Source organism: Rhipicephalus sanguineus, chromosome 1 (assembly GCF_013339695.2).
Source record: "Rhipicephalus sanguineus isolate Rsan-2018 chromosome 1, BIME_Rsan_1.4, whole genome shotgun sequence".
In the NCBI taxonomy this organism is placed as follows: Eukaryota; Metazoa; Arthropoda; class Arachnida; order Ixodida; family Ixodidae; genus Rhipicephalus; species Rhipicephalus sanguineus.
The window spans coordinates 272,237,078-272,261,490 of NC_051176.1; the positions used below are offsets into that span (position 1 = coordinate 272,237,078).

Genomic DNA, 24,413 nt, shown 5'->3' on the forward strand with positions numbered 1-24,413 from the left:
CTTCAATAAAGGAGTTTACTGCCTCATGAATTGACAACTGCAAAAATTTTTAGAATCCATCAAGAACGAGCGGAGTTAGAGATTTGTCGCACGCTGCCACTGCTTTCTCTCCTCTCTAGTAACTATGCAGCCCATGATGCTCAAATCAGCCAATGGCCATGAATTTGGGTATACGGCATCATTTGTAGAAAGAAGGGGGAATGATTTCTAGCTGACTTTAAAAATTAATCGTAAATTCTAGGCCGCATGCTGCGCTATGTTTGGCTCGCACGTTCCTGGGAGCTTCGACTACCGCTAGCGGTTTCTGACCCTGCTCCAAAAGTGTTGCAGGGCCCCTTCAAAGAGCGGTGAATTCGGCAAGTTGTATAATATTTGTGATTAGGAGCAGCGCAAAAACACTTCGTTGCAAATTCCCAACGAAGTAGACGGGGAAGCGCCTTTCGTCGTAGCTCAATTGCTAGAGCAGCCAACGCGTAATTCGAAGGTTGTGGGTTCGGATCCCACCGACAGAAAGGGCAATTTGTCATTCATTCAAAGGGGAGATGGGGGTCTTGAAAAAAAGTTTTTTTATTTGTTATCCTATCTTAATGAAACATGGCATGCATGTGCATCATTGAATAGAGATTTCAAATCTGCAAACAGATTTCAGATCTCATTTAGAAAGGATGTAATGACAAATTTCCACATTTTAATTAGGTAATTTCTTGCAGGTTGTTATGGTAATTTACAATACAAAAAGTTACTTTTTAGAACTACATGGTTCTTCTAAAACGTCCAACCCCAGGCTAAAGCAAGTTAGATGTGAAAAGAGCTATTGCTTTGATCAAAAATAATTTTCAAACTTGGAAGGCAAAAATCAGCTTCCAGTAATTAGCTGTTACTTATTAATTATTTACAATAGCATCAAGGGTGTGAAAAAAATAATAGCTTTAGCCTGTAGTTCAGTTGCTGCTGAAAAGAATGATGCAAAGTTTGTTTAAATTTGTTAATGTAAACTTCCTCAAAACTTCCATAAGGCACAGACGCTTCACAAAAATAACAAAGCCGAGAAAATAGAGTTTCAAGTTCTTAGAACATTTGTAATTTTATCTATTGAGTCTGTAAGAAAAAGCAAGGCTATTTTGTCAGAGCATAATTTGGACTATAAATGCTTCAAAGTTGTGATTTCTGAAAATTGACATTTTTTAATGATTTTTTTGCGATTTTAACTCTTTCGTTACCACGCCTATTCAAATCGATCACCGGTGACCGATGCTTTGAATCGTCGATATTGGCATGTTGAATTTGTTTCTCGTGCACCTAGCACCTCCTACTAATTACTCCAGCCACTGAACTTTCAGAATCAGTTTGAATTTGCCCGTTTTCGCAACATAGTGATTTTTGACAGAGCTTCGCGCGAACCAATGTACGTGTGTCATTGGGAAAATGCGCTTGGCTGACAAACTTGAAAGAGTTGCGTACCGCTTGGGGTTATGCTTCAGTAACATCAAAGTTCTGTAATCAAAAGAACTTTTTTAACTTTTGTAAGTCAAATATCAAATTATGGTGTCACCTTCGCAATCTGACGGTGTTGAGCGGTAATAATGGCCTGAAAGTTATGCCAGCTATACTCTAGAGAGCTATTGTTTGGAGTCTAGGAAGATTTCTTCTACCAAAAATTATTTCCGAAGGTCCGCCGCATGTATGACGTGTGAACATGGCCTTTTCAGCCAGTTTCCAGCAGCTTTGGTTTCGCTTCAATTGTTATATCAGATGCAAGGCCGCATCTCGTGTCACTAGTCGCTCCTATGGCGGCGGCGTCACGCGTGCATGGGTGCACACCTGCGCCGCGATAGACGCGCGCCGCTCAAAACTATCTTGCAACCACACCTGAATTTAGTGACGGCGAGCTTTGAGTCCAAAGATGATAGCACCTCAGCTTCAAGATCTAATACAGTAAAAGCTCGTTAATTCGGATTTCTAGGGACCGGAAAAAATGTCCGAATTAACCGAATGTCCGAATTATCGAATGGTCGAAATAAACACAATAAATGCACGAGTTTTTTCAACATACCTTTACTTAACAAAGTAATCGCGGATGCTTGTGTTTTCGAGCAGAAATTCGCGCGGACACAATTTTTCTGAACCCTTCAAGGTGCTCAGCAGCTCGTATGATGTCTGCAGTACCACAAAAGTTTCACCCGTCATCCACGCTTTTCGGTTGGCACGGTAATCCACGGGAAGATTGTTGATGTTCTTAAAGCAGCGTGGCTTTTGAACCTTTCCGATAACGAGAAGCGGCAAGCGCTCTGTTCCCGTCACGTTGGGGAATAAAAGTACTTGGGCCGCTTCGCCGGCGTTGCCATCGGCGGAGAGTGCGGTCGCACGAGAAGTCGGCACAAAAGCACCAGCAACGATCAAGCTAAAGGAGCCGTACTGAAACTTTCCTCGATAAATCGGCGATCAACGATGCAGCACACCAACGGGAACAAAGCAACAAAACCCACACGCGAAAAAAAGGCGTTCAACCAGTCTCAATCCAAGCCAAGTCGATAATTGATGTCCATGGCGATGCTGCGTTTGAGCTTCACTTTTGTTCCGATGTGTTCTTTTTTCGTTTTCGAGCATCGCCAGCGGCCCGAAAGTCGCCGAATTATCCGATTTGCGGTCAAATCTGTCCGAAATAACGAGCGCCCAGTCTCATAGAGTGATGCGTATATTTACAGGGACCAGATGACGTGTCCGAATTAACCGATTTTCCGAATTAACGAGAGTCGAATTAACGAGCTTTTACTGTAGCAGGTACGGTGTCGCACCTTCAAGTAGTAGCAGGTACCGGTGTCGCACTGCTAAGCTCGAGGCCCAGGTTCGATTCCCGGCCACAGTGGCTGCAATCCGATGGAGGACACATGCAATACCACTTGTGTACTTAGATTTAGCTGTACATTAAATAACTCCAGGTAGTCAAAATTAATCCAGAGTCCATCACTATGGCGTGTCTCACCATCATATTGTACTTTCGGCACGTAGAACGGCATAATTGCATTATGTTAATGTGGTTGCTAACCTCATTTATCGTTGCTGGCATGTGACAATGAAGCCAGAAGGGGTGAAGTCTTGTTCACCAGAAGCATGATATTAAAGAAGACGCATCCTTGGATGCAGGCTCAAGCTTAAAGGGGCCCTGCAACATTTTGCAAATTAACCATCGAATGGCTTCAAAGAAGTTTATTGCCTCATAAATTGACTGCCGCAAACGTTTTTAGAATCCGTCGAGTATGAGTGGAGTTGCAGAGATTTGTCCCACGTTGTAATTGCTTTCTTCTCTCGTCCCTATGAATGCGCTGGAAGCTAAGCAGGGAGAGACAGCACGGGGGAAAGAAGATTCGTCACACGCACGTCATGGCCTTGAGCACATTTGCTTTTTTTTTTCCTTCGAATGCGCAGCTTACTTTCAGTGTGATCGCTAGCACGTGAGCGCGGGCATGTGGCAGCCACGGTAACTATGCAGCTCACGATGCTCAAATCAGCTAACGGCCGTGAACTTGGGTACATGGCGCGGTCATTTGGGTAATAGCATATTTGTAGAAAAAAAGAGGGAACGATTTGTAGCTCACTTTGAGAATTAATTGTAAACTCCAGGCCGCGTGCTGCGCTATAACGTTCAGCTCGCGTGTCCTCAGGAGCCTCGACTACTGATCAGCAGCGTTTTCTCACCCTGCTGCAAAAGTGTTGCAGGGCCCCTTTAAACGCCATGCTGCCTGTGTGACTGCATGCATGAAAGGGAGGAGGGGGAAGAGGTTAAGAGCAGAATGTTGTGATCTATAACGTCTGTGCCCAATTTAAACCAAATCGAATTCTGGAAGCTCACTGCACGCACTGTATAAATGCACGAAGAATGGAAAGGACTTGATGTGCACTAGCACCCCTGTATAGTGCACTAACTGTCAACCGTAAAAACAATGCGCTTTTCCATATGAATATGCCCTGCACAGAGTCAGGGAAGAGAGAGCTTAAGGTCAAATTAACAAATGTGGCCTTTACACAGGCAGGGTTTTTGTATAAGTATATAGCAATTATGCCGATTAAAAATTTAAACACATTTCCTTCATTCTCAGTATTTATAATAAAAGTAAACAATAGCAGAAGATATAATAAATTTCAATTTCTAAGGCTGTTTACTTGCACCCAGAAATGTGGGCTCTAGAACTTACTAATAATAGTACACTCAAACCTCATTATAACAAAGTCACATCTGCCACGAAAATAACTTCGTTATATCCGAAAATTAGTTATAAACGTTTATTTGTAACACTGTAGCTATGACAATACTATTCTTCATTTATTTCGTTATAACCGATAATTCGTTATATCCGTGTTCGTTATATCGAGGTTTGAGTGTACTTGTGTTTCCGGAAGAAACATAAGAAACTATAACATAGTGCAGTTAAGTTGCCCAACATAAACTGTTATAATTAACTAAAAAAAAGAACTCGCTGTATCACCACAGGACTGTATGACCACAGGAAAGGGTAGCAAACAATGCAAACAGTAACTTCCCAAAAGTTCCCAGTTTTGCATGTGTTAACTTTGAAGCAATGGCCTAATAAGAAATTTTCCAAGATGTATATCATATATGCTTAAACATTTTCATCAATATCCTAATCATGAGGAACTTTCTAAGACATATTTGCTCAATAATTTTCAAGATTCAATCGCAGCAACTGGCCCAGCTAAATGTCCTTTTACTATGTAAGCCTCTGCAACTGTGCCGCTAGAAAGGGAGTTATGAATGTCAGTGTAATAAAGATAAGCAATTGAAGTTACAGGCAGCCATATTTAACACAAAACTCGGTCCACCAAGTTTAACACTTCTGCACAACCTGCATGTGCTATGACTGCACACCTGAAAAGTTCTAAATTGTTTAAAGGGACTTGAGACTGCCTCGAGCACACCCTCCTCTTTTTCTTTTTTTTCAATGACAGAGAGCTTACAGTTTAGAACACTAACAGCAAGTTAGAAGAAGCAATGCATTTTTACAGCCAACATGCGCCACAGTGCAGTCACAGCGCAAAATAAAAGGGAATGTGCTTACCTGAACATGACTGAGGACTTGCAAGCCAGGGAGACCACAGTCAACCAGAAATATGCAGCAGGAAATGCATGCTTAAGAAAAGCCACAGCTACAGTGCACCAGACATGGACAAAGAAAAGCGAAGGAGGCCAAGGCAATTATCGCAAGGGTCCTATGCTGCCCAGGACTACCCGAGACACCACACATGAGAACACTTGTTGGCTGAAAGCACCACTTTGAGTAATCATGAGCAGGTCGGCAGGAAATGTGGCGAAACCCAGAGATGGGTGGAAGTGACACAGAGAGGACCACTGCAAGTAGCCAGGAATGTGCATATTGTGCAAGCCATTCAAACAAGCAACCATGCATACAGTGCATCACTTAAAAAGTACCACATTATGGCATGTGCAACCAGTGCAACAAGAGCGACAACACAAATATAGCATGCAGCACAGTTGTCACAACCTGGCACACCAACCTGCACTGTGCCTTGGGAATCTGGAGGAGGCACGATAGGGATAGCTGCTTTAGGCCTTCGAGGAGGGGTGGGCCGTTGCTTATGCTGCTGGCTTTGCGTGTTGTAGTAGATTATGTCCCCATGGTAGTATGGTGGCTTCTGGGCTTGCGTCTGCTGCACATCATTTATTTGCCATCTTAGCCGATTTGCATCCAGCAAGCATCCATTACAAGCAATGCTACAAGACAAAAAATTCTAAATAGACAAGACAGCTATACACATAAAGCATATAAATCTGCATCTTGTTTCCAAAAGCCTATGTGGGTAGGCTAACCAGTACTTCAAAATAAAACTGGCAGACCCAAATGCACTGTTCTGGTTACTTCTGCAGCAAAATGTGATTTGTGCATTGAAGCACCCAACAACTGGAATGCCAATGTATTTCAATGCACACTTTAGGAATGAATAGTATATTTCCAAAATGTTGTCACCCTGAAGATTCACTCAAAGTGCACACAAGGCGGAAACAAAATGCTGGCTGCAATTCGTAATTTGCAATATGGACCATAATAAATACATTAAAAAGTTAAATGAATCTCAGTTAACTCATTGATAATTAGCAAACACATCCAAACATTCAATATTTCGAATACGAATCAAACATGGATACCTAGCTTATTATTAATTATGTTGAAAACAATACAGTATCAAGCTGTTAAAGGATCTTTGACATAAAAATATTGTATCTTGCTTGATTGGCTGCAATAAGTAGCTAATGGCCCACTTATCATAGCTGCAAACTGCATTTGCTCGAGCACATGACTGAACCATTTGGAGACGTTTTTATAGCATCCAGTCACAGTTTCAGTTTCAGAGAGCGCCAAGAGAGGCGGGACCAGGGTGGTTCTTTTGTGAACACAGCTGGCCATGTGAGCACACAAAACAGTGCTTCACATTGTACCACATGCACATCAGCACTGTGTTGATAACTATCAATAATTACTAATACTAGTGACAAAACCAAGAGTTTTATAACTCAAACCTCGATATAAAATACATGGATATAATGAATTTTTGGTTATAACGAAATGAATGAAGAATAGTCTTGTCATAGATACAGTGTTACGAATACTATATGTTCATAACGAATTTTCGTATATAACGGGGGTATTTTTGTGTCAGACGCGACTTCGTTCAAAAGTGTTTGAGTATATCACAACACTATTAACCTTTTGAGGGTTTTCGTAGTACACGTACGGCATCACCTAAAGGCACCAAAGGGTTTTCGCCGTACATGTACGACATGCCTGTATGTTTAAAAACCCGCCTTTTTCGATCATTTCTCTTGCCTGGCATCTGTTGCCACACTTCGGAAATACGTGGAATTTTTTTCATGCACCGATGTCTCTTCGTTGTTTTTTTTTTCTTTCTTTCTAAAGCGGCGCGCTGGCTTTCGCTTGCTCATCTGAGCGTGTGTGTGCGGTTCGGCTAATTTTGCACGCCTTTTTCGATCATTTCTCTTGTTTGGCATGTGCTGCCACACTTCGGGAATACGTGGAATTTTTTTCGTGCGCCGATGTCTCTCCGTTGGTTTTTTTTTTTTTTCTTTCCAAAGCGGCGTGCCAGCTTTCCCTCGCGCATCCAAGCACGCGATGTAGCTGGTTTCGGTTTTGTCCTTCGGGTGGTTATCGCTTCTTGCGGCTGCAAAGCTAGTGGCTGTCTGGTTTCTAATCTCTCAAAGGGTGACCGCTTGTTAATCTCTCGTTTATTGCTCCCCGGGGCGCGATTACATCTGTTTTCATGTGGCGCTAAATTACACAAACGATGCCACTGTGGTTGCGTTTCCTGTTTTGCGGACTCGGAAAAACATCCATACCTGCCAACCTCACAGAATGACAATTCGGGAGACCGCAGCAGGGAGGGGGGGGGGGGGGTTAGCATAGCGGAAATTACTGAGACTGGAGACTGACATCAGAAAAAACGATGTAGCCAGAAGGAGCGCAGAAGGAGCCTTCTGTCTACATAGTTTTTTCCTGTGTTCGTCCGAGCTTTGCGCACATACCCTACAATAAGTCATGCACCAACTCGCCCAACAAGAAGTTCTTCTAAGACATCAGAAAGGGGTAAGGATGTTTGTTTTGAGCTGCTTGAATCAAACTTCTTTACTTGTGAAGGCACCAAGGCAGTTCACAGGCGCACGTGGTACAGAATTCGTACTTGTCACCTTTCCGCGAAGTCACAAAGCACGGAAACTCAGCTGTGTACGAGTCCAGAAACACTTACAAGTACTTCTTTGATTTTGACGCCGTCATCGACCTTCTAACTGAACTCTGAAAACATGCAACCCCCACGGCAGACGGCGTAGTGTACAAAATGCGGGAGCCAAGACGGAGACGCAAAAGTTCTGGTTAGGCTCAACGGAAACGACTGCCGCAAATGAATTGAACGGTGGACAGAGCGGCAAGATTGCGACACACGGCGCTGTTTCTCCCAAGCACGCCGATATTGCCGATATCGAGAGTGCAAAGCAGAATGGGGACCGCTTCCTTACCGCCGGTCTGCCGGCCACCCCTCCTTTGGAAAATGGAATGTGCTCAACAGTCTCGCCGTCTTGTTATCAAAGCGCTCGTGCAGCGCCGCGGCTCCGGCCGCCGTTCACTTTTGGCAAGCTTTTTCCTTTGAGACTGTACCTTTTCCTTTGCCTTCTTTCGGTACGGTGGCGAGCGCTTCTCGCGGCCAGCCTTTGTCCAGATGCGCAGTGCCTAGAATGTACTCAGCGGTACTCTGCGATATGGTTACAATGAAATAGAAGTGTGGTGGCGAGTGCTCTTCCGCAGCACCACCACAGCTGGAAAGGCTGATGCACGCGCATGATTTTAAAAAAGAGAGGAAAAAAAACACGCCTCTACTGTGGTGGTGGCCACTTTTCAGGAGATTCGAGATGACATTCGTACAATCGGGAGATTAGGTCCAAATTCGGGAGTCTTCCGGACAATTCGGGAGAGTTGGCAGGTATGAAACATCGTCTCGTTGGCAATAAGAAGAATCATTATAGCTTTGTCACTCGTTTTGCTTTCCGGACGGCCGCACAACCATACAGTTTTTTTCCGTGCGCTAACTCACGCAGTTCGCTTACACTGTGCACCGGTTGCTCTGCTGCTAGTGAGTCAAGCGGCGATTCTTCCGATGTGGACTATTCCCCAAGTGTATTTTTGTATGTCTGTGAGTTATGTTTGATACAATGCATAATTTTTATTTATAAAAAATCGTACAAGTTTTCCTAGGATTTTGCTTGATGTTACTCAATAATAAACCATGTGTATGTAACAACAAAAATGGTTTTTTCTCACTTAACGGTCATGCAAAAAAATTTTAGACAATTTTTTTTCTTAAACAGAATCGCCTGAAGAATTTTTATGTCTTTATAATTGCTGCTAAAGCCAAGCAGCAGTAGAAAAGGCAGTAAGTAATATGTGCACATGCAAACAGTCATGTCTACACTCAAATGCAATGCAATACGGAATTGCAGAAGAGTGGTAAGTTGGGCGAGTTGGTAATGATCCATTATGTAACTGTGCAAAAAACGGACGGTGACACAAGAGGAGAGGAAAGCACAAACAGTTGATAGTCTGCGCCTGCTTGTGCTTTCCTCTCCTCTTGTGTCACAGTCCGTTTTTTGCGCAGTTACATAATGGAGCAATACGGAAGTGACACAATGGATCAGAATGCACCTATCAAAGGCTGTCGCGCAAGGTGCAGAGTTGCACGATGCCAACACCATATGCTAACACCATTTCAGACGACCTCTGTTTTAGGCATGAAATGCTTTTACATAGCTCCCGTTGTCAGCAGCCTTCAAGTGACCTGGAGCCAAATGCCAAAGCTGTTATCCCGGCATTTCAAATCTGGTGTTCTCAACGAGAACATACTGGGTATCGTCAACAAGACATCCGGGCAATCAGCCCAAAAGTTTGAGGGGGTATGGTAAACAGGCTGTCCTGGTTTCAGCTTTGTATCTCAAAAATTGTTCCATATTTTGTTGTGAAATTCTGTGTGCTCAGTAAGAAGGCGTGTGGCCTTCACTCTGTGCAATCTTGACCCTGTAGCTTTTCTTACTTTTTCTGGTTGAGTACCAAATTTTAGACTGGCGTACAAAATTAAGTGTACCTTTTCTCAGCAATGAAGAATGTTATGACCGTGACATTTGGCATGCTTATTCCAAATGATATTGGTATTAATCCCCACCTATAAGAACGGGCTCCTACATTTATTTTACAAGAAAAAAAATATCGTCCTCACTTGTCACGTGCAGTGAGAGAGACTTTCCAATTACAGTAGAACCCCGCTGTTACGTTCCTCACTGCTGCGTTTTCCCGGCTGTTACGTCGTTTTCCGCCGGTCCCGGCATAGCTCCCATAGGATACAATGTATTGGGAACCCCGCTGTTACGTCGTAACTGTCGGACCGTTCCCGTATGATACGTCGCGAAGTGCGCCCGGAGCCGATCGAGTGACTACCAAAGAGAGCGGCCATGGCGCATTTTCACGCAGCTTGGCCTCGTTTGACCGTAATATTAGCCGCATGAGAGGCGCAAGCAACAGAATCTTTCAATTGATGCAAACAAAAGCATGGCGTTCGAGATTCAAGTTGCAAAGATGGCGTCTATGACGTAACTGCTCGCGAAAGCAAGGCCTTCAAGATTGGCATTTGCTATTGACAAAAGCATAGCCTCTGAGATTTGCATTGCACAAACATGGCGTGTATGACGTAATTGCTTGCGAAAGCAAGGCCTTCGAGATTGGCATTCACTTCTGCCATCGCGTTGGCGTAGACTCATCATCATCGTTATTTGTCGGAGAACGGGAGGAGTTCGAGCTGGTTGGAGCTCGCATGGTCGTGCGTGCGGTTCGCGGTCGGACTCGCCGCGCCGGTCGTGATTGCGTGTGCTTAGTTCTTTCATGCCTACAGCTGTTGGTGTTAAAAAAAATCACATACGTTGATTACATTTCTGTGGATAAGGCCGTCCTAAGCTCCGCGTTTCTATCCATCGACTAGATCGCGGCTGAGCGCGCCAATTTTCGTGCTGCTCGTAAGAATTGAAATAAAATTCTGTACCACTAAATATTTTGCCGTTTTTCCTATTTTTCGGCTCTTACGTTTCCCGTCTCTTACGTTTATTTCCTACGGTCCCTTCAAAAACGTATCAGCGGGGTTCTACTGTAATAATAACTTAAACAGTTTTTTTAAATTTTGGGCTCAGACTATTTGGAAGGGGTTTAGGTATAATTTGGGAAAATTTCGGGCGATTAGTCGGAGAAGTCTTTCCAGAAAAGGTACATCAAGTTTGGAAAATTTTCATAAAACTTATCATAAGAAAAACACCATTTTATGTTTAAAAATATGCATGAAACGTGCTCACAATGTACAGCAATGACTACGCTGGTAGGAAGGTAGAATGGTAGGAAGTGAATACGTATATTCAACCGATTTAGCCACAGTTATAAAAAAATACACACAAGCACAAAAAAAATGATGAAAAAGAGCCCGCGCCTCCTGACGAATGCGCTGTCTTTGGCACCATTCTTAGATGTTTAAAGCACTCCTACGCGCTCAAAAATGCACAGTTTTGTTCCTCAGAGTGTGTATGATTTTTTAGTAATGAAATGAAAAATAGCTTTTTTGGTCGATTTATCCTACCATACCCCCTTAAAAAAGGGCGGTCTTTGGTAGTCACCTCTTCTTACAGGACCACATTACATATCCTGGCAGCAGTCCAAACAAGTTAGAAATTGCTTCACGGTTGTTCTTAGTGTTGAAGCTGTAACTTCTTGTCTGCTCCCTTATTTATGTGTTACAATAGAGACGTTCCAAAGGCAGATAGGGCACCATACACTTGCTCTCTTCTGAATGCCAGCGGTGGGCAAGTAAACAGCATTATGAGGGACGCCGTAGCGGAGGGCTTCAGAAATTTCCACCAGCTGGTGTTCTTTAACGTGCACCTAAATCTAAGTACAGAGGCCTCTAGCATTTCACCTCCATCGAAATGCGGCCGCCGCGGCCGGGAGTCGATCCCATGACCTTCGGGTCAGCAGTTGAGCACCATAACCACTAGACCACTGTGGCGGGTGTCACATGGTGGCTGCGTCGGTCGCATACGCTAGGCAAAGCAAAAGATTTATCTCTCACAGTGACAGCAAACAATGGCGTCCATATGGAAGGGTGCACAGTGTAGTGTGGTGTAATTTGGTGGTGTGTGCCCTTGCGAACGTGCACAAGATTGTGGCTAGTATAAACTCCAACCAATCTGCTTTGCCAGTAGACATTTCATGCCTACATCTTCGTTATAGCGAGGTTTGAGGATATAACGACATATTTCATTGCATCTGACCGGTTTTTGAAGTCACAACACCATATGATGCCAGAAGAACAAAGTTTAGGCAAATCCTTCTAATGCTGGCTAAACCACCCATCATTCCCAGGCTACAGAAGCCCAGGCCCTAGAAGGAAGTTCTAGCTCACCGTTGGGGGTGCAGCTGCTGGGGCAGGTGCAGCATACTGTGCTGGAAAGGTGTAAGGTGGAGGGTACTGGGGAGGAAAGCTGACGATGCCCGTTGGTGGGGGTAAGAACGAGCTGGTCAGTGGGGAAGGCGCTGCCATAACAGGAGGTGGCTGATTCGGTGTAGGCATCACAGCAGGTGGCTGGCCCGGTGGTGGAAGCACTGCAGAAATTGACCCAAAATGCTTTGTTAATTTCTTGTGGTATGCACATATGGGAAACTTCAAATGTTTGAGTCGATTTTAAATACACTCTTACTGTTTTAACCCCATAAGATTTCATATTGTATATAGAAGATGTTTTAACTGTGAGGTCATACTGAAACTACCACCACTCCTTAAAAGGGGAGGTGCGGGAATCGTTTGTAACTTTTTAGTTTCTTGGCCTAGGTTGATGAAATTTGGCACACACACTACAAATCATCTTAAAAAGACAAATGTAAATTTTCATAAAGATATCTTTACTAGTTTTTGTTTTATAAAAATTCACGAGCTCCTTGCTAGTGGAAAACAAAAATTCCAAGACTGTGTTGAAGTACAGCACAGTCTATGAATTACAATAAAACAAACAGCATAAAAACCGGTCCAGCCATAGTTGTGCTATGCTTTTCACAAGCGAAGTGGCAGGCACAAAACTCTTTTGAGAAAATGGACAACACTGTTTTGGTTGCAGTTGACCCTATGCTAAAGTGTGCCAGGACAGTAATAATTGGTGTCGTTGCCAGGAGGCAATCTTTTGGGCCTCTACTTCTTAATTTGGCCTGATTTAGGAAGTTTACTACCCTCTGTCATTTGCCGCAGACGCTTTTGTGCAGCCCCCTGGAACGCAAGTGCACCAGGCTGCATGTAAACATTGGGCATGTTGGGCTGTATCGCCTCTTTTGCGGCCGCGGAACGTGTCATCATACGGCCTAAATAGTGGTGTATTAGTTTGATGAAGCTTTGCAATCACCCCTATGAACTTAGTTACTAACGCCTAAAGATTCATTTTCTAGTGTGATAAACCGCGCCGCAGAGCCGACACCTTCTCGGAGCCGATGGCGACTTTGCAGCGAACTATACCGCAGACGCATTTTCTCACATTATTAACTTCTAAGTGAAACGAGAACGCTCTTCCGCTAGTGGGGACATAAGACGTCCGTTTTATCAAAACGGGATCAGGAACGCGTGCGCATGAAGCTCGGGTCCCAGAGGAGCGGCGTGAGAGCAAGCGTCGGCAGATAGTCTGCGAAGTAAAGCTGGTAAAGCGGCACTCTCGTGTCATCTGATAAGTAGCCGACAACCCAGTCGGTACGCCCCAATCTAATTACTGGCTCGTCCGATCCATGCAATAACGTCCCCCATTTTCCTTCGTACGAAACTAAAGAGGCTTGCACTTTGCCTCCCATACACGCGTCACCTTTCAAACAGCGGCAATTCACGTGCTTACGGCCGCGGAGCGATCAAGCAGCGAGCATTCCGCTCGTAAACACTGCGGCCGTCGCCGTAGCAACAACCAATAGAAAAGCGCCTCTCAACGGTGTCGCGCGCTCCGCCAATAGGAGCGCCATGTACATTGCAAGGTTCATGAGAACGCCCTGAGATTTTTCTTTTTTTGCGCTTTTTCTATGTGGTGATCGTAAGCGAGAAGGGCGGGAACGGAAAGGCGGAACTTTGAGCTTTAAAATGACACCAAGATGGCGGCGCTCGGTGGCAAGAAAGACGAGATACGACGCCGTGAATTGCGCCATTTTAGCGTGACTTTGAGCTTCTTCACTGACCTCACTTAAATTTTTTTTTTTTCCCCGGGCACTTAGAGTGAGTTTTCAGCGTAATTGTTTAGACAATGCGTAAATAAGAGACCACAGATGACAAAACGAGTGTTTTCCAAAAATTCATTTTTTTTGGCCATTTTCTCGATTTGTTCCCCGCGTCCCCACTTAAATTAAGAAGTAGTCATGCCTGAAGCTTAGTGAATCACAGTAAATTTGGCCGCAGGGCTTCTACTGGAGTACCCTATCCTGTACCTCATTTCTCGATGTACTAGGTGCCCAAGTCTGTCACTTGTACTGAACGCTACGAAAGCGCTCCCCAATTCAAGCTACCTCGCTTCTGCACATCTCACGAGCTAGATACCTCGACAGACATCACTTCATTTTGAGCCAACTCAGAATGTTTATGTGATTTTGCAAATACCAGGCCAGACCAGAATGCACAAACACAAGCTCACACTCTTATGGGATTAGCAAATGCTCACACACTGCTTCTGCTGCCCAGTGTAGGTACCACGTAAGCCGAAGGGTGCCACCAAATGCCATAACATGCTACGACAAGCCCTCTTGCTGCTTCCTCCTACTGGTCTGTGGGTGATGTACAGGGTCAACCACATCTAAGGTTAACACCTCATTAGTATTCAGGCTGGCAAAAACTAGAACATTTTATTCTACTTCACAAGGGAAATTTTTGTTATATGAAGTGAAATCATGCTGTCGACAAAAACAACAATTTTTTTAATTATGTATTGAACATCAACTTCAATGAGGGCTTGAATACTAATGTGGTGTTCACCTTAGATGTGGATGACCCTGTGCCACCAACCATGTGGCAGCTGAGTAAACAAAGCTACAGAAATGTTACAACGAAGCTGTATACGACTCGCTAGGCATGTCCAGAGACAGGATTGCAGTTGAGCTATTGCACGCATTGCGTGCCTCACTCGTCACCCTCCCGCCCGCTCTCTGGATGTGCATCGCAGATCGAGTGGTCGTGCTCTCACTGTGCTGCACACCTGTGTATAAATGGAGTAGTGTACATTGTACGATAAATATCACCCTGCCCAAATCTTGCTTTGCTGGTCATCCCCCTTCAGTGGAATGGCTTTGTAATTTTTTGAAAGAGCACAGTGCAAGCCTGAACTGAAAGTAGGAGACAAGATGTTCAAATAATAATACAGTGGAACCTCGGTGATACGAATCTCACGGGACCACCAAAAATATTCGTATCATCCGAAATTCGTATCACCAGAAATCATGGAAAATTAGCATGCAACAAAAGAAAGCTGGCGTACATTTTCATTTATTGTGCTTCAGGGCCGCAGCAACGTCAGGAAGAACCCTTGATGATTGTCACTTAAGTTTTTAGATGTCTGCAATCATACCAGCATTCGCCCCGCCACGGTGGTCTAGTGGCTATGGCACTCGAGTGCTAACCCGAAGGTCGCGGGATCGAATCCCGGCCATGGCGGCTGCATTTTCGATGGAGGCGAAAATGTTTGAGGCCCGTGTACAGTAAAAGCTCGTTAATTCGACGCTCGTTAATTTGGAAAATCGGTTATTTCGGACACGTCATCTGGTCCCTGTAAATATACGCGTCACTCTATGAGACTGGGCGCTCGTTATTTCGGACAAATTTGACCGCAAATCGGATAATTCGGCGACTTTTGGGCCGCTGGCGAGGCTCGAAAACGAAAAAAGAACAATTCGGAACAAAAATGAAGCTCAAACGCAGCATCGCCATGGACATCAATTATCGACTTGGCTTGACTTGAGACTGGTTGAACGCCTTTTCTTCGCGTGTGGGTTTGGCGGTGCCATTTTGTTGCTTTGTTCCCGTTGGTGTGCTGCATCGTTGATCGCCGTTTTATCGAGGAACAATTCAGTACGGCTCCATTAGCTTGATCGTTGCTGGTGCTTTTGTGCTGACTTCTCGTGTGACCGCACTCTCCGCCGATGGCAATGCCGGCAAAGTGGCCCAAGTACGAGGCCAAGGACTTCACCACCAAAGTAGAAATTTTGCGTGCTCTGAATAATGGGCTCTCCCGACAAGAAGTGATGAAAGGGGATCCTTGTATCGGCGGCAAAAGAAGCAAGGAACGAGTAACCGTACTTTTAGCCGCCAACGTGACGGGAACAGGGCGCTTGCCGCTTCTCGTTATCGGAAAGGCTCAAAAGTCACACTGCTTTAAGAACATCAACAATCTTCCCGTGGATTACCGCGCCAACCGAAAAGCGTGGATGACGGGTGAAACTTTTGCGGACACTGCAGACAGCATGCGAGCTGCTGAGCACCTTGAAGGGCTCAGAAAAATTGCGTCCGCGCGAATATCTGCTCGAAAACAGACAAGCATCCGCGATTACTTTGTTAAGTAAAGGTATGTTGAAAAAACTCCTGCATTTATTGTTTATTTTGACCATTCGATTAATTCGGACATTTTTTCCGGTCCCTAGAAATCCAAATTAACGAGCTTTTACTGTACTTAGATTTAGGTGCACGTTAAGGGGGGACACTGCTCTTAAAATTTTTTTCTCCTTTCTTGATCGAGTTTAATGATACTTGGTGAGTTCATGTATATTTGTGCGCTGATTTCAAATATGCAATTACTTTTTTAGTATAACCAGTAGTTCCTAAAATACAAAATATTTCTTGTGCCTTTTGGGGAGGCAGACTTTTTCTCAACAAAGAGAGTTACAAAGTAAATCAGCGTATCACAATAACCTGTAATCAGAACGAAACAAAAATAGATGTTCTAAGCCCATTAGAACAAAAGTTACAATATGTTGAACATTCACGAGTGCATCAATTTCAAGCTGTGATTTCCTTCGCGAATGTTCACCATACCATAGGACGTCTGATGCACGAGGCAGGCACGTGTAAACCCAGTACGACGACAGCAGCCCACGTCGACGCGTTAGAAAAAAAAAGCCTGGCGCTAATGTCGTGTAATCTAAACGCGAAGGCACATAAGAGCCTCAAAGATTCGCGCACGCAATCTCAGAGGCCGTGACGTGTCTCTGAAGGTTTATTCTGACCATAAGGAAAGTGTTTCTTACACCGTGATTCTGACGATTTGGCGGTGCGGCGCGCATGCCCACACTTGCATTTCCGCGCTCGCACGTGCTTTCCGAGTCATCCGCGACAGAGCGGACAGCGCCTCTTTGTACCTGGGCGGTAGCGTACGTTCGTATCAAACATCGCTGGGTGAAAATCTGTTCGCAACAACCGTACTCCATTACATTGCAGGCCAATGGGCCTTGGCCGGGACCAACGAAAAATTCGTATCACCCTGAAATTCGTATGAGCTGTGATCATATCACCGAGGTTTCACTGTACATAATAAAAATATACCCAAGGCATGGTGATGCAACTGGTGAAACATGGTGATATAAATTCTGGGTGGGGCCTTAACCCCTTGCCATCCTCTCCTATGCAGCTTCCAGTACTCTCATGCAGATGAAAGGACTGAGAAAGCTACTTGGCACGTGTGATAACTACCCGTAACTCCACTTATACTACTTGAAGAGTTTGAAAATCTCTTGTGGCAGAAGATTCATGGGGCAATTTAACCCAATACAGTGAGGGTATTTTATAATTAGCATGTACATTTAGAAAGGTGTTTCAGGGCCAATTTAAGACAAATAGTTAAAAAATAAAAAACAAGAAAACTCACTGTAGCCATCAGGATACGGTGTATACGGTGCTTGGAAATGTGCTGCAGTCAAAATAGCTGGCTGTGGCTGATTCGGTGTAGGCAATGGGGCCTGTGTGTTAGGCAGCTGGGGAGCAACCACAGCAGTCTCGGTGTAGGGGGCAGCCTGGTCAGATACAAAACCTTTTTTAAAACAGCTGTTTCAAAACATACCAAACACAGAAAAAAAACAATTCATAGACATTTTTTTATCATGACAAAGAAAAAATGTTCAGGCCTTAAAGGAACACTAAAGAGCAAAACAATTTTTCTCGCATTAGTAAAGTAGTCTTCCACGATACCAAAAACACCACGCTTGCTGCGAGAAGACGCTTAATAAGCGAGAAAACGCACAAAAAGAAAATACAGGGGGCGACGCCACCTTGGACTTCCCGCACCATTTGCCGTGACATCACATATTTTTTACAGCGCCTGCTTGGGCCTACGTAGTTCCTAATCTGTTAAATCGAAGTACATTGTCCTCTGAGGGGGCCAGAGAGTTGACATAACGAGTTTGTGGAAATTTCGTCGAGCCAGTGGCGCCAAAATACGTTAAATGCTTTTTGAAATCTTTTACATCACAAATTACAAAGTTTGGCGTGTAATTTAAAAATGAAACTTTGAACTTGGTTTTCTCCTCTAATAATAAACCTGTGGTGGTGAAATAAAGTACATAAGAGTTCTCCGAGCACACTTTATAAATCTAAACCAATTCACTGTTTCTCTTTAAAATGAACTGCTGCAGCATCTAAATGGCTATGGCATTGTACTGCTGTGCTTAAGGTTGCAGGTTCAATTTAAGACCATAGCGACCAGACCATTTCGATGGGGCCAAATGCAACAACACTCATGTCCTTAGGTTTCAGTGCCTATGGAAGAACCCCAGATGATCAATGTTAATGGAGTTTCCCACCACAGTGTGCCTCATCACCATATTGTGCTTTGCTTGTAAAAAAAAACCAGGGATTTAAAAAAGAATATAACTTTTCAGAACTTACTGGTGCTATTGCGCTCAGTATGAACTCCATGCTCAAGTGATTTGAGATATGCTCATACGTTGTAGATCATACTGAGTGCAACACTCCCTATGGCTCAAGTGAACCAGATGCTAAGCCAAAAACCACAGTTTCTGTTAGAATTTATGGTTAGGAACCATTTGTTGGCAAATATATGATTGGCTTTGATACAAGGCCTTAGTAATAGAAGTTTCTGTGTGTGCGGTTAATGGTTCACTACAAATACATGCACCAAATGCGAAACAGGCATGAACCGTGTAATGAATGCACAAAGTAAATGCCTGTGTTAACAGGAGGAAGGTAACGAAAAAGTTTTGCCAGAAAGATCCAGCACTGATAGAAAGACAAAGTAAGCTTCAGAGTTTAATTGGCCTTATATACACTCACAATTATACAGCAAAATAACTGCTGTAATGAAGTAAACGAAGTTTTCTTAGAAACCCTTCAAATATGTTTCCTTAAAATATGTGGAAGCTCCACATATTTGAAACCCTTGTTTTAACAAAGCCATATTTTGCTCTATTTGGCAGTCATGGGCACGTTACCAGTAAAAAGTAAGTGTTACAGTTACAGTTACTTAAACCAAAAAAGTAACTCTGTTACATTTACCAAGTTGCCAAAAGCAACGTGTAACAGTTACAGTTACTGTGAAAAAGTAACGTCGTTACTTTTCCGTTACAGTTTAAAACAATAGATCAGAAACCAAATAATAGAATTTACTTAATAAATATGTACGAAGGCACGCGGGTAGTCGATATTGCACTTTGTAAAACTTTAGACGGAGGAAACCTAACGGGGCCCAATACAAGCAATCACTGTGTACGCCTAGTTTTGTCGCATCAATAAATGTCCTAGGACACTAGGAGTTGAATCGTGTGGTTGATTCATGGGAATGACGGCAGTATCTTGGTACGTTTATTAACGATACCCAGAAGTGCACGCGAAGAGGAACGGCAAGTGTGCCATGAGTAAAGACGACGTCCATTGCGTCGAGTCGCTATGTTCCAGGTGTATCAGACTCCGTTCGAAAACCTTTGCATCCGCCAGGCATACAAACCCTTTTTAAGATGTGTTCGCGAAACCCAAAGAATGCACACCTGCGGACGATCCGAGTGGCGTCATCTACAAGTACAAAGCGGGGATCGTGGCACGACTTACATCGGCGGAACGGGCAGGAAAGGATCAACGAGGAGCACAAAGGGGATGTTGCTATTGCAACCCATGCAACACCCTCTATATATGGAGCTTATCGAACCCTGCTAGAGAACAGGGCATAGCTTTTACATAAACCAGGGGTCCCAAACACGTGGCCCTCGGACAAAATGTTTTGCTAGTGGTCCGTGGCTTCACAATGAAAAAAAAAAAGAAATGTGCGACTTTGCTAGATGGTACACGCATTATTTATTCGCCTACTGCGACTAATAACGCTTAGTTTAGGTAGTCTATAGAGATGGGACTAGTCTATAGAGATGGGACTAGTCTCAAGCATTCTTCTTCATGAGGCTCTCCATGCGGTTACCATGTGTTGAAACATAACTGTGGGAAAAAAATATATTTCAGAATCGGTGTACAGATTTAAGTCACTTAAGATATCAGTATCGACGTTTCTCGAATCGTGATGCAAAATCCCCTGCAGAAATTTTATATATAGGAGATATAATAAATGCATTCTTTCAAATGGCAGCATTAGGTGACATTTTGTTGAACCCCCCGCCGCTTCAACGTTCTTCACTGTCCGGCCCTTGCGGGACTAAATTTCATGACTGCAGCCCTCTAGCTGAGGTGAGTTTGAGATCCCGACCTAAACAATGGGACGACGCTGGCTCGTTAACGAAGAGGGGGGGGGGGGGTTGAAAACTCCTGAAATAGTGGTTCTTTCACCGCGACGCATCGGCTTGCAACAACCACGGCGTCATACTGGACGTTTATAAGGACATGTATGACTAGTGGACTGGTCGACCTCCTCACAATGTTTTTTTTTTGTTGTTGTTGACAGTGTATACTAAAGACGCCACCTGCATTAGAGGTGAGACTTCTATAGCATTTAGTTAATAATTGTTGTCTTAAGTTGGAGAAACCTTTACAACCAGTTCCAAAATGGTTTTAAAAATTGTTTCATTAGTTCATGGCATTTCTGGCTCTGAGCTGTTTCGCGCGCTGCTGCTTTCTAGCTGCCTGTCAAACACGATTACCTTGGAGCTCCGGATGAAGGAGACTATAAACTTGGCGTCCTAATGCACCACTGGCACACCAAGAACAGAGCTATAAGCTCAAGTGACAAAAAGGATATATATGCAAAAAAAAAAAAAACGATGTGAACTTAGCAAACTCTTCAGTTGTAACATGACTGATTTACATTTTTTTAACAAGTGAACTTGAAGTTGCATTAAAGACCAACCTTCAACCTCTGTCTTCTGCAGGGAAGATAATCCTCTTAGCGACCTCCTCTCCTAAACTGCGAGGGGAATCCTATTGTGGAAGGTTGAAAGGTGGAGAGGATATGGTAAAGAATAAAGTTCGAAAAAGTGGAAAGTGTTTAACGTCGGCCTTTAACAAGTGCTGCTGTTGGATAATTTTTTATAACAACAGAAGTAACTGTAACAGTATTTTCCATTATAGATACTGTGGAAAAAAGTGATAGTGTTACAATTACAAGTTCCTCTAACTTAAAAGTAGCTAGTTATAGTCACAAGTTACTGAAAAAATTAACTAGTTACTGGTAACGCATTAGTAGTAACTAGTTACTGCCCAAGACTGATATTTGGTTACCTAAATGTAGCAGGATGTAGCAGTGTTTGTGTTTCGGTGCAGTTTGGTGGAAATGGCACAGTGGTAGCACCACTGTACTATACAGGGTTATATGGGCCACGAGTTTTAAACCCCTGCCCTACACACTGCTAAGTGGTCTTTGGCTGTTCATGCATGTAGGAGTGTTCTGGGAAAATACCTGCTCAAGCAAGCAAGAATAATAAAATCATAACCCTTTATCAAAGCATGATTAAACACGGCGCGACTGACACGAGATACAAACGAAGAATAGACGAGGACGGGTGCCTGTCCTCGTGTATTCTTCATTTGTATCTTGTGTCAGTCGTGCCGTGTTTAAGGGGAGATGCTACTCGAAGACACTTTTTCTTTAATATTCACCCTAGAGCAATGAAACTTGAGCTGCTTATAGAACTTTTTATGCTGATTTCAAATATATAATTAGATTTCTTGCAAGTTGCATACTTTCAGTTCTGCAACATGACAAAGTGAAAAACTTAAGCCTTTTGCCCCCCCCCCCCTCTTTTCAGACCTAAACTTCAATAATTTTTTACAATTGATAGTTCATAATGTTTCAAATAAAGTGTGAAATGCAAATAACTAATTAGGAAGTCCACACAAAATATGTACTAGACGTGAAAAATTTTAACGTGGGAAGTTCATATTTCTCCTACCCTAGTAAAAGTTTACATAACTTTTTTTTTATTATATAATAAGAATATTGAAACTTAAACAAGATAATTGCATTTAACGTACTTTGGAAAAAATTTGGGAAAAATTTCATGCAGATCTGAACACCAGAAGTACCCGAAAAAGGAGGGGCACATTGACAAAAATGGCAAAATTTGCGTTTTGAGAAAAACGAGTTTTAAAGTCTAAATTGCATGTTTATTTATCAAAGATGTCATTGAATGCGACTAAATTTGTACACAAGGAAGTGCAATCCTCCTTGTAGTGGCCACTGCCATTAAAATGCGCCAGCACCATAGGTTTGGCCCTCACAGCTCTTTCTAACTGACTCCTCGACAAGAGATTTTTTCTTCAGCGCACGCCGACGAGCCCTTGCTTCTCCTGTTAGTTTTTGAGACATTTTTTTCTGGCGTGTGCTGTCCCGTGATGTGCCAAGAGCAACCAGATCATGAGGCGGGAGCACGCCAAGCTCTTCCAGAACACGTTCAAAACTGGAGTGCCCTCGACTAAACCAACATGTTCAGTGCTGTCATATCAGCAATCAACGAAGACTCGTCGTCCTGTGATTTTTCTTCGTCTTCGAAGAGTCCGATCTTTTTCTGGGAGGCACTCACATATTCGAATGCCGCGGCAAACTCGTCGGACGCATCAGCGTCACTGCCACTACGCCTTGCGGCAGCAGACGCTGTTTTCGTGGTTTGAGTGTTCGGCTTTGATTTGCGCCGGCGTCCTCGAAATTTGTGCGCCGCGTGAAACTTCACGGGCCGGTGACCGCGCTTCCTACGGCTTTCTTCATCCATAACGGATAAGCACTCGAGAAAAGCGTTGTTCAGCTGCGCTGCTCAACGAGACACGGATCCTGCAAGTAGGCTTCACAGCACACACAGGCGCGCAGCGGCCAATGGCGGCTCCCGATCCGCACCACGTGATTTAAAGCCAGTCGTGGCGCTCGAAAAAGGCGGCAAAAGCGTGCGTTTCTTTATTATTTCTTGCGCTGCAGCAGCGCGGGAAACCGTCGTTATTTGAACAGTGAGGCTCGGCTCTTCGCCTCATGCGGTCGACAATGGCGAGCGGCGGCGCATTATCGGCGGCAAAGTGCTCGAAGATGACACACTTTCGGCCTTTTGACAGCCACCTTGTGCTCTTTAGACGCAATTTTAAAGCGTTTCCAGTTGAGTCTCGGCATTGATTTTTTTTTTTCAGAACAGTAGAGGTACTAATCGTAACAAAACAGGTGAAAACAAAAAATCGATAATTTTTTAGAAAACTCGCGTTTTTCTACCCGCATCTCCCCTTAATCATGAACCCATACCAACTTGCCCAACTATCAGTGTTACTGAATGTGACCTCTATCAAATGCTTCATCCATACCTCTGCAAGGGGCCGTTGTCGTAATGAAGAGTAGCGCCTTGGTTTGGCTGCAGATTCTGTGCTACCTACTGGACCTCCCCTTTGTGTCACTGCAGCTGCTGTACTCCTCTTCAAATCCGCTTTATCACCTTAAATGGTATGAATTCAAACTTGATTATTCACGAAGCATTCCTGCACTGAAATTGCTTGAGAAAAAAAGTAAATGATGCAAAGCAATTTTTTAACGTTGGAGAACAATAGGATTTCTAAAAAGCAAAAAGCACACTGTGCAAATGAAGCAAAAGCCATTTCTGAAGTGGAATATACAATTTGAAGACACATATTTCTCAAGTTACAATATAGTATAGCTAACATGAGTTCCACAGTAAATGCACATCAGGAAATGACTTCATTCTGCATCAACAAACAATAACAATTTAGGCTGCACTGTTGGATTAATAAATGCTAACGTCTGACACGTCAATATTGCCACATCCCTATTTGTGTCTAGCCATGCGATGGCGACGACAATGAAGACAACCGATCTGCTCGAGAGGCGCAGCACGAAAAAAGAAGCCATTTTTGCCAGCTCGGTGCTTGGGTGTCTCTTCCGAGTACGACACGCAGACTACGACTTCTATTTGTGTCGTCACCAGAGCATAGCTCGACACAAACAAAGACTAGGCATTACAGTCGAACACAGATATATCGAACCCATATATATCAAATTTTTGGCTATATCGAACTCGTAAATTATCCCCTTGAAAATCCTTTGTAAGAGTATAGAAATTCGCACATGTATATCGAATGGTATTTTTACCCGCCATCGGATATATCGAACGCCGCACGAGCTGGAAGGCGCGCTTCAGCACTCGCTGAGCCCCGCGACCTTCGTGGCACCGCCCCTCAGCAGACACCCGAAACGCTAGAAAAACGTGAGGGCGAGAGGGCTTGGACTGCACTCCTGCTGGGTGCGTTCTCCAACTTGTGGAACGGCTTTCTTTTTTTCTTTTTTTCTTTTCTCTCTTTCTCCTACGCTCTCCGCGTTACCGTCTGCTCAGAGGGCAGGAATGAAGGAGCCG

The 24,413-nt window shown here is 43.8% G+C and overlaps 1 protein-coding gene across 5 annotated transcripts in view; it reads right to left on the minus strand.

Annotated features, from left to right (window-relative positions):
- The window catches only part of LOC119378978 (protein CASC3), a 75,967-nt gene that overhangs the window by 28,815 nt on the left and 22,739 nt on the right, over positions 1 to 24,413 (minus strand). For 3 of the 5 annotated variants that reach the window (XM_037648099.2, XM_049411832.1, XM_037648101.2), the window contains exons 6-9: positions 23,353 to 23,480; positions 17,492 to 17,636; positions 12,031 to 12,230; positions 5,533 to 5,685 (exon numbers count right to left, since the gene is read on the minus strand). In XM_037648099.2, coding sequence (XP_037504027.1) covers positions 5,533 to 5,685; positions 12,031 to 12,230; positions 17,492 to 17,636; positions 23,353 to 23,480 — 626 coding nt within the window. Of the gene's footprint in view, positions 1 to 2,794; positions 2,868 to 5,532; positions 5,686 to 12,030; positions 12,231 to 17,491; positions 17,637 to 23,352; positions 23,481 to 24,413 lie in introns of those variants that run through there. The other 2 variants (XM_037648102.2, XM_049411831.1) reach the window with 2 other exon arrangements.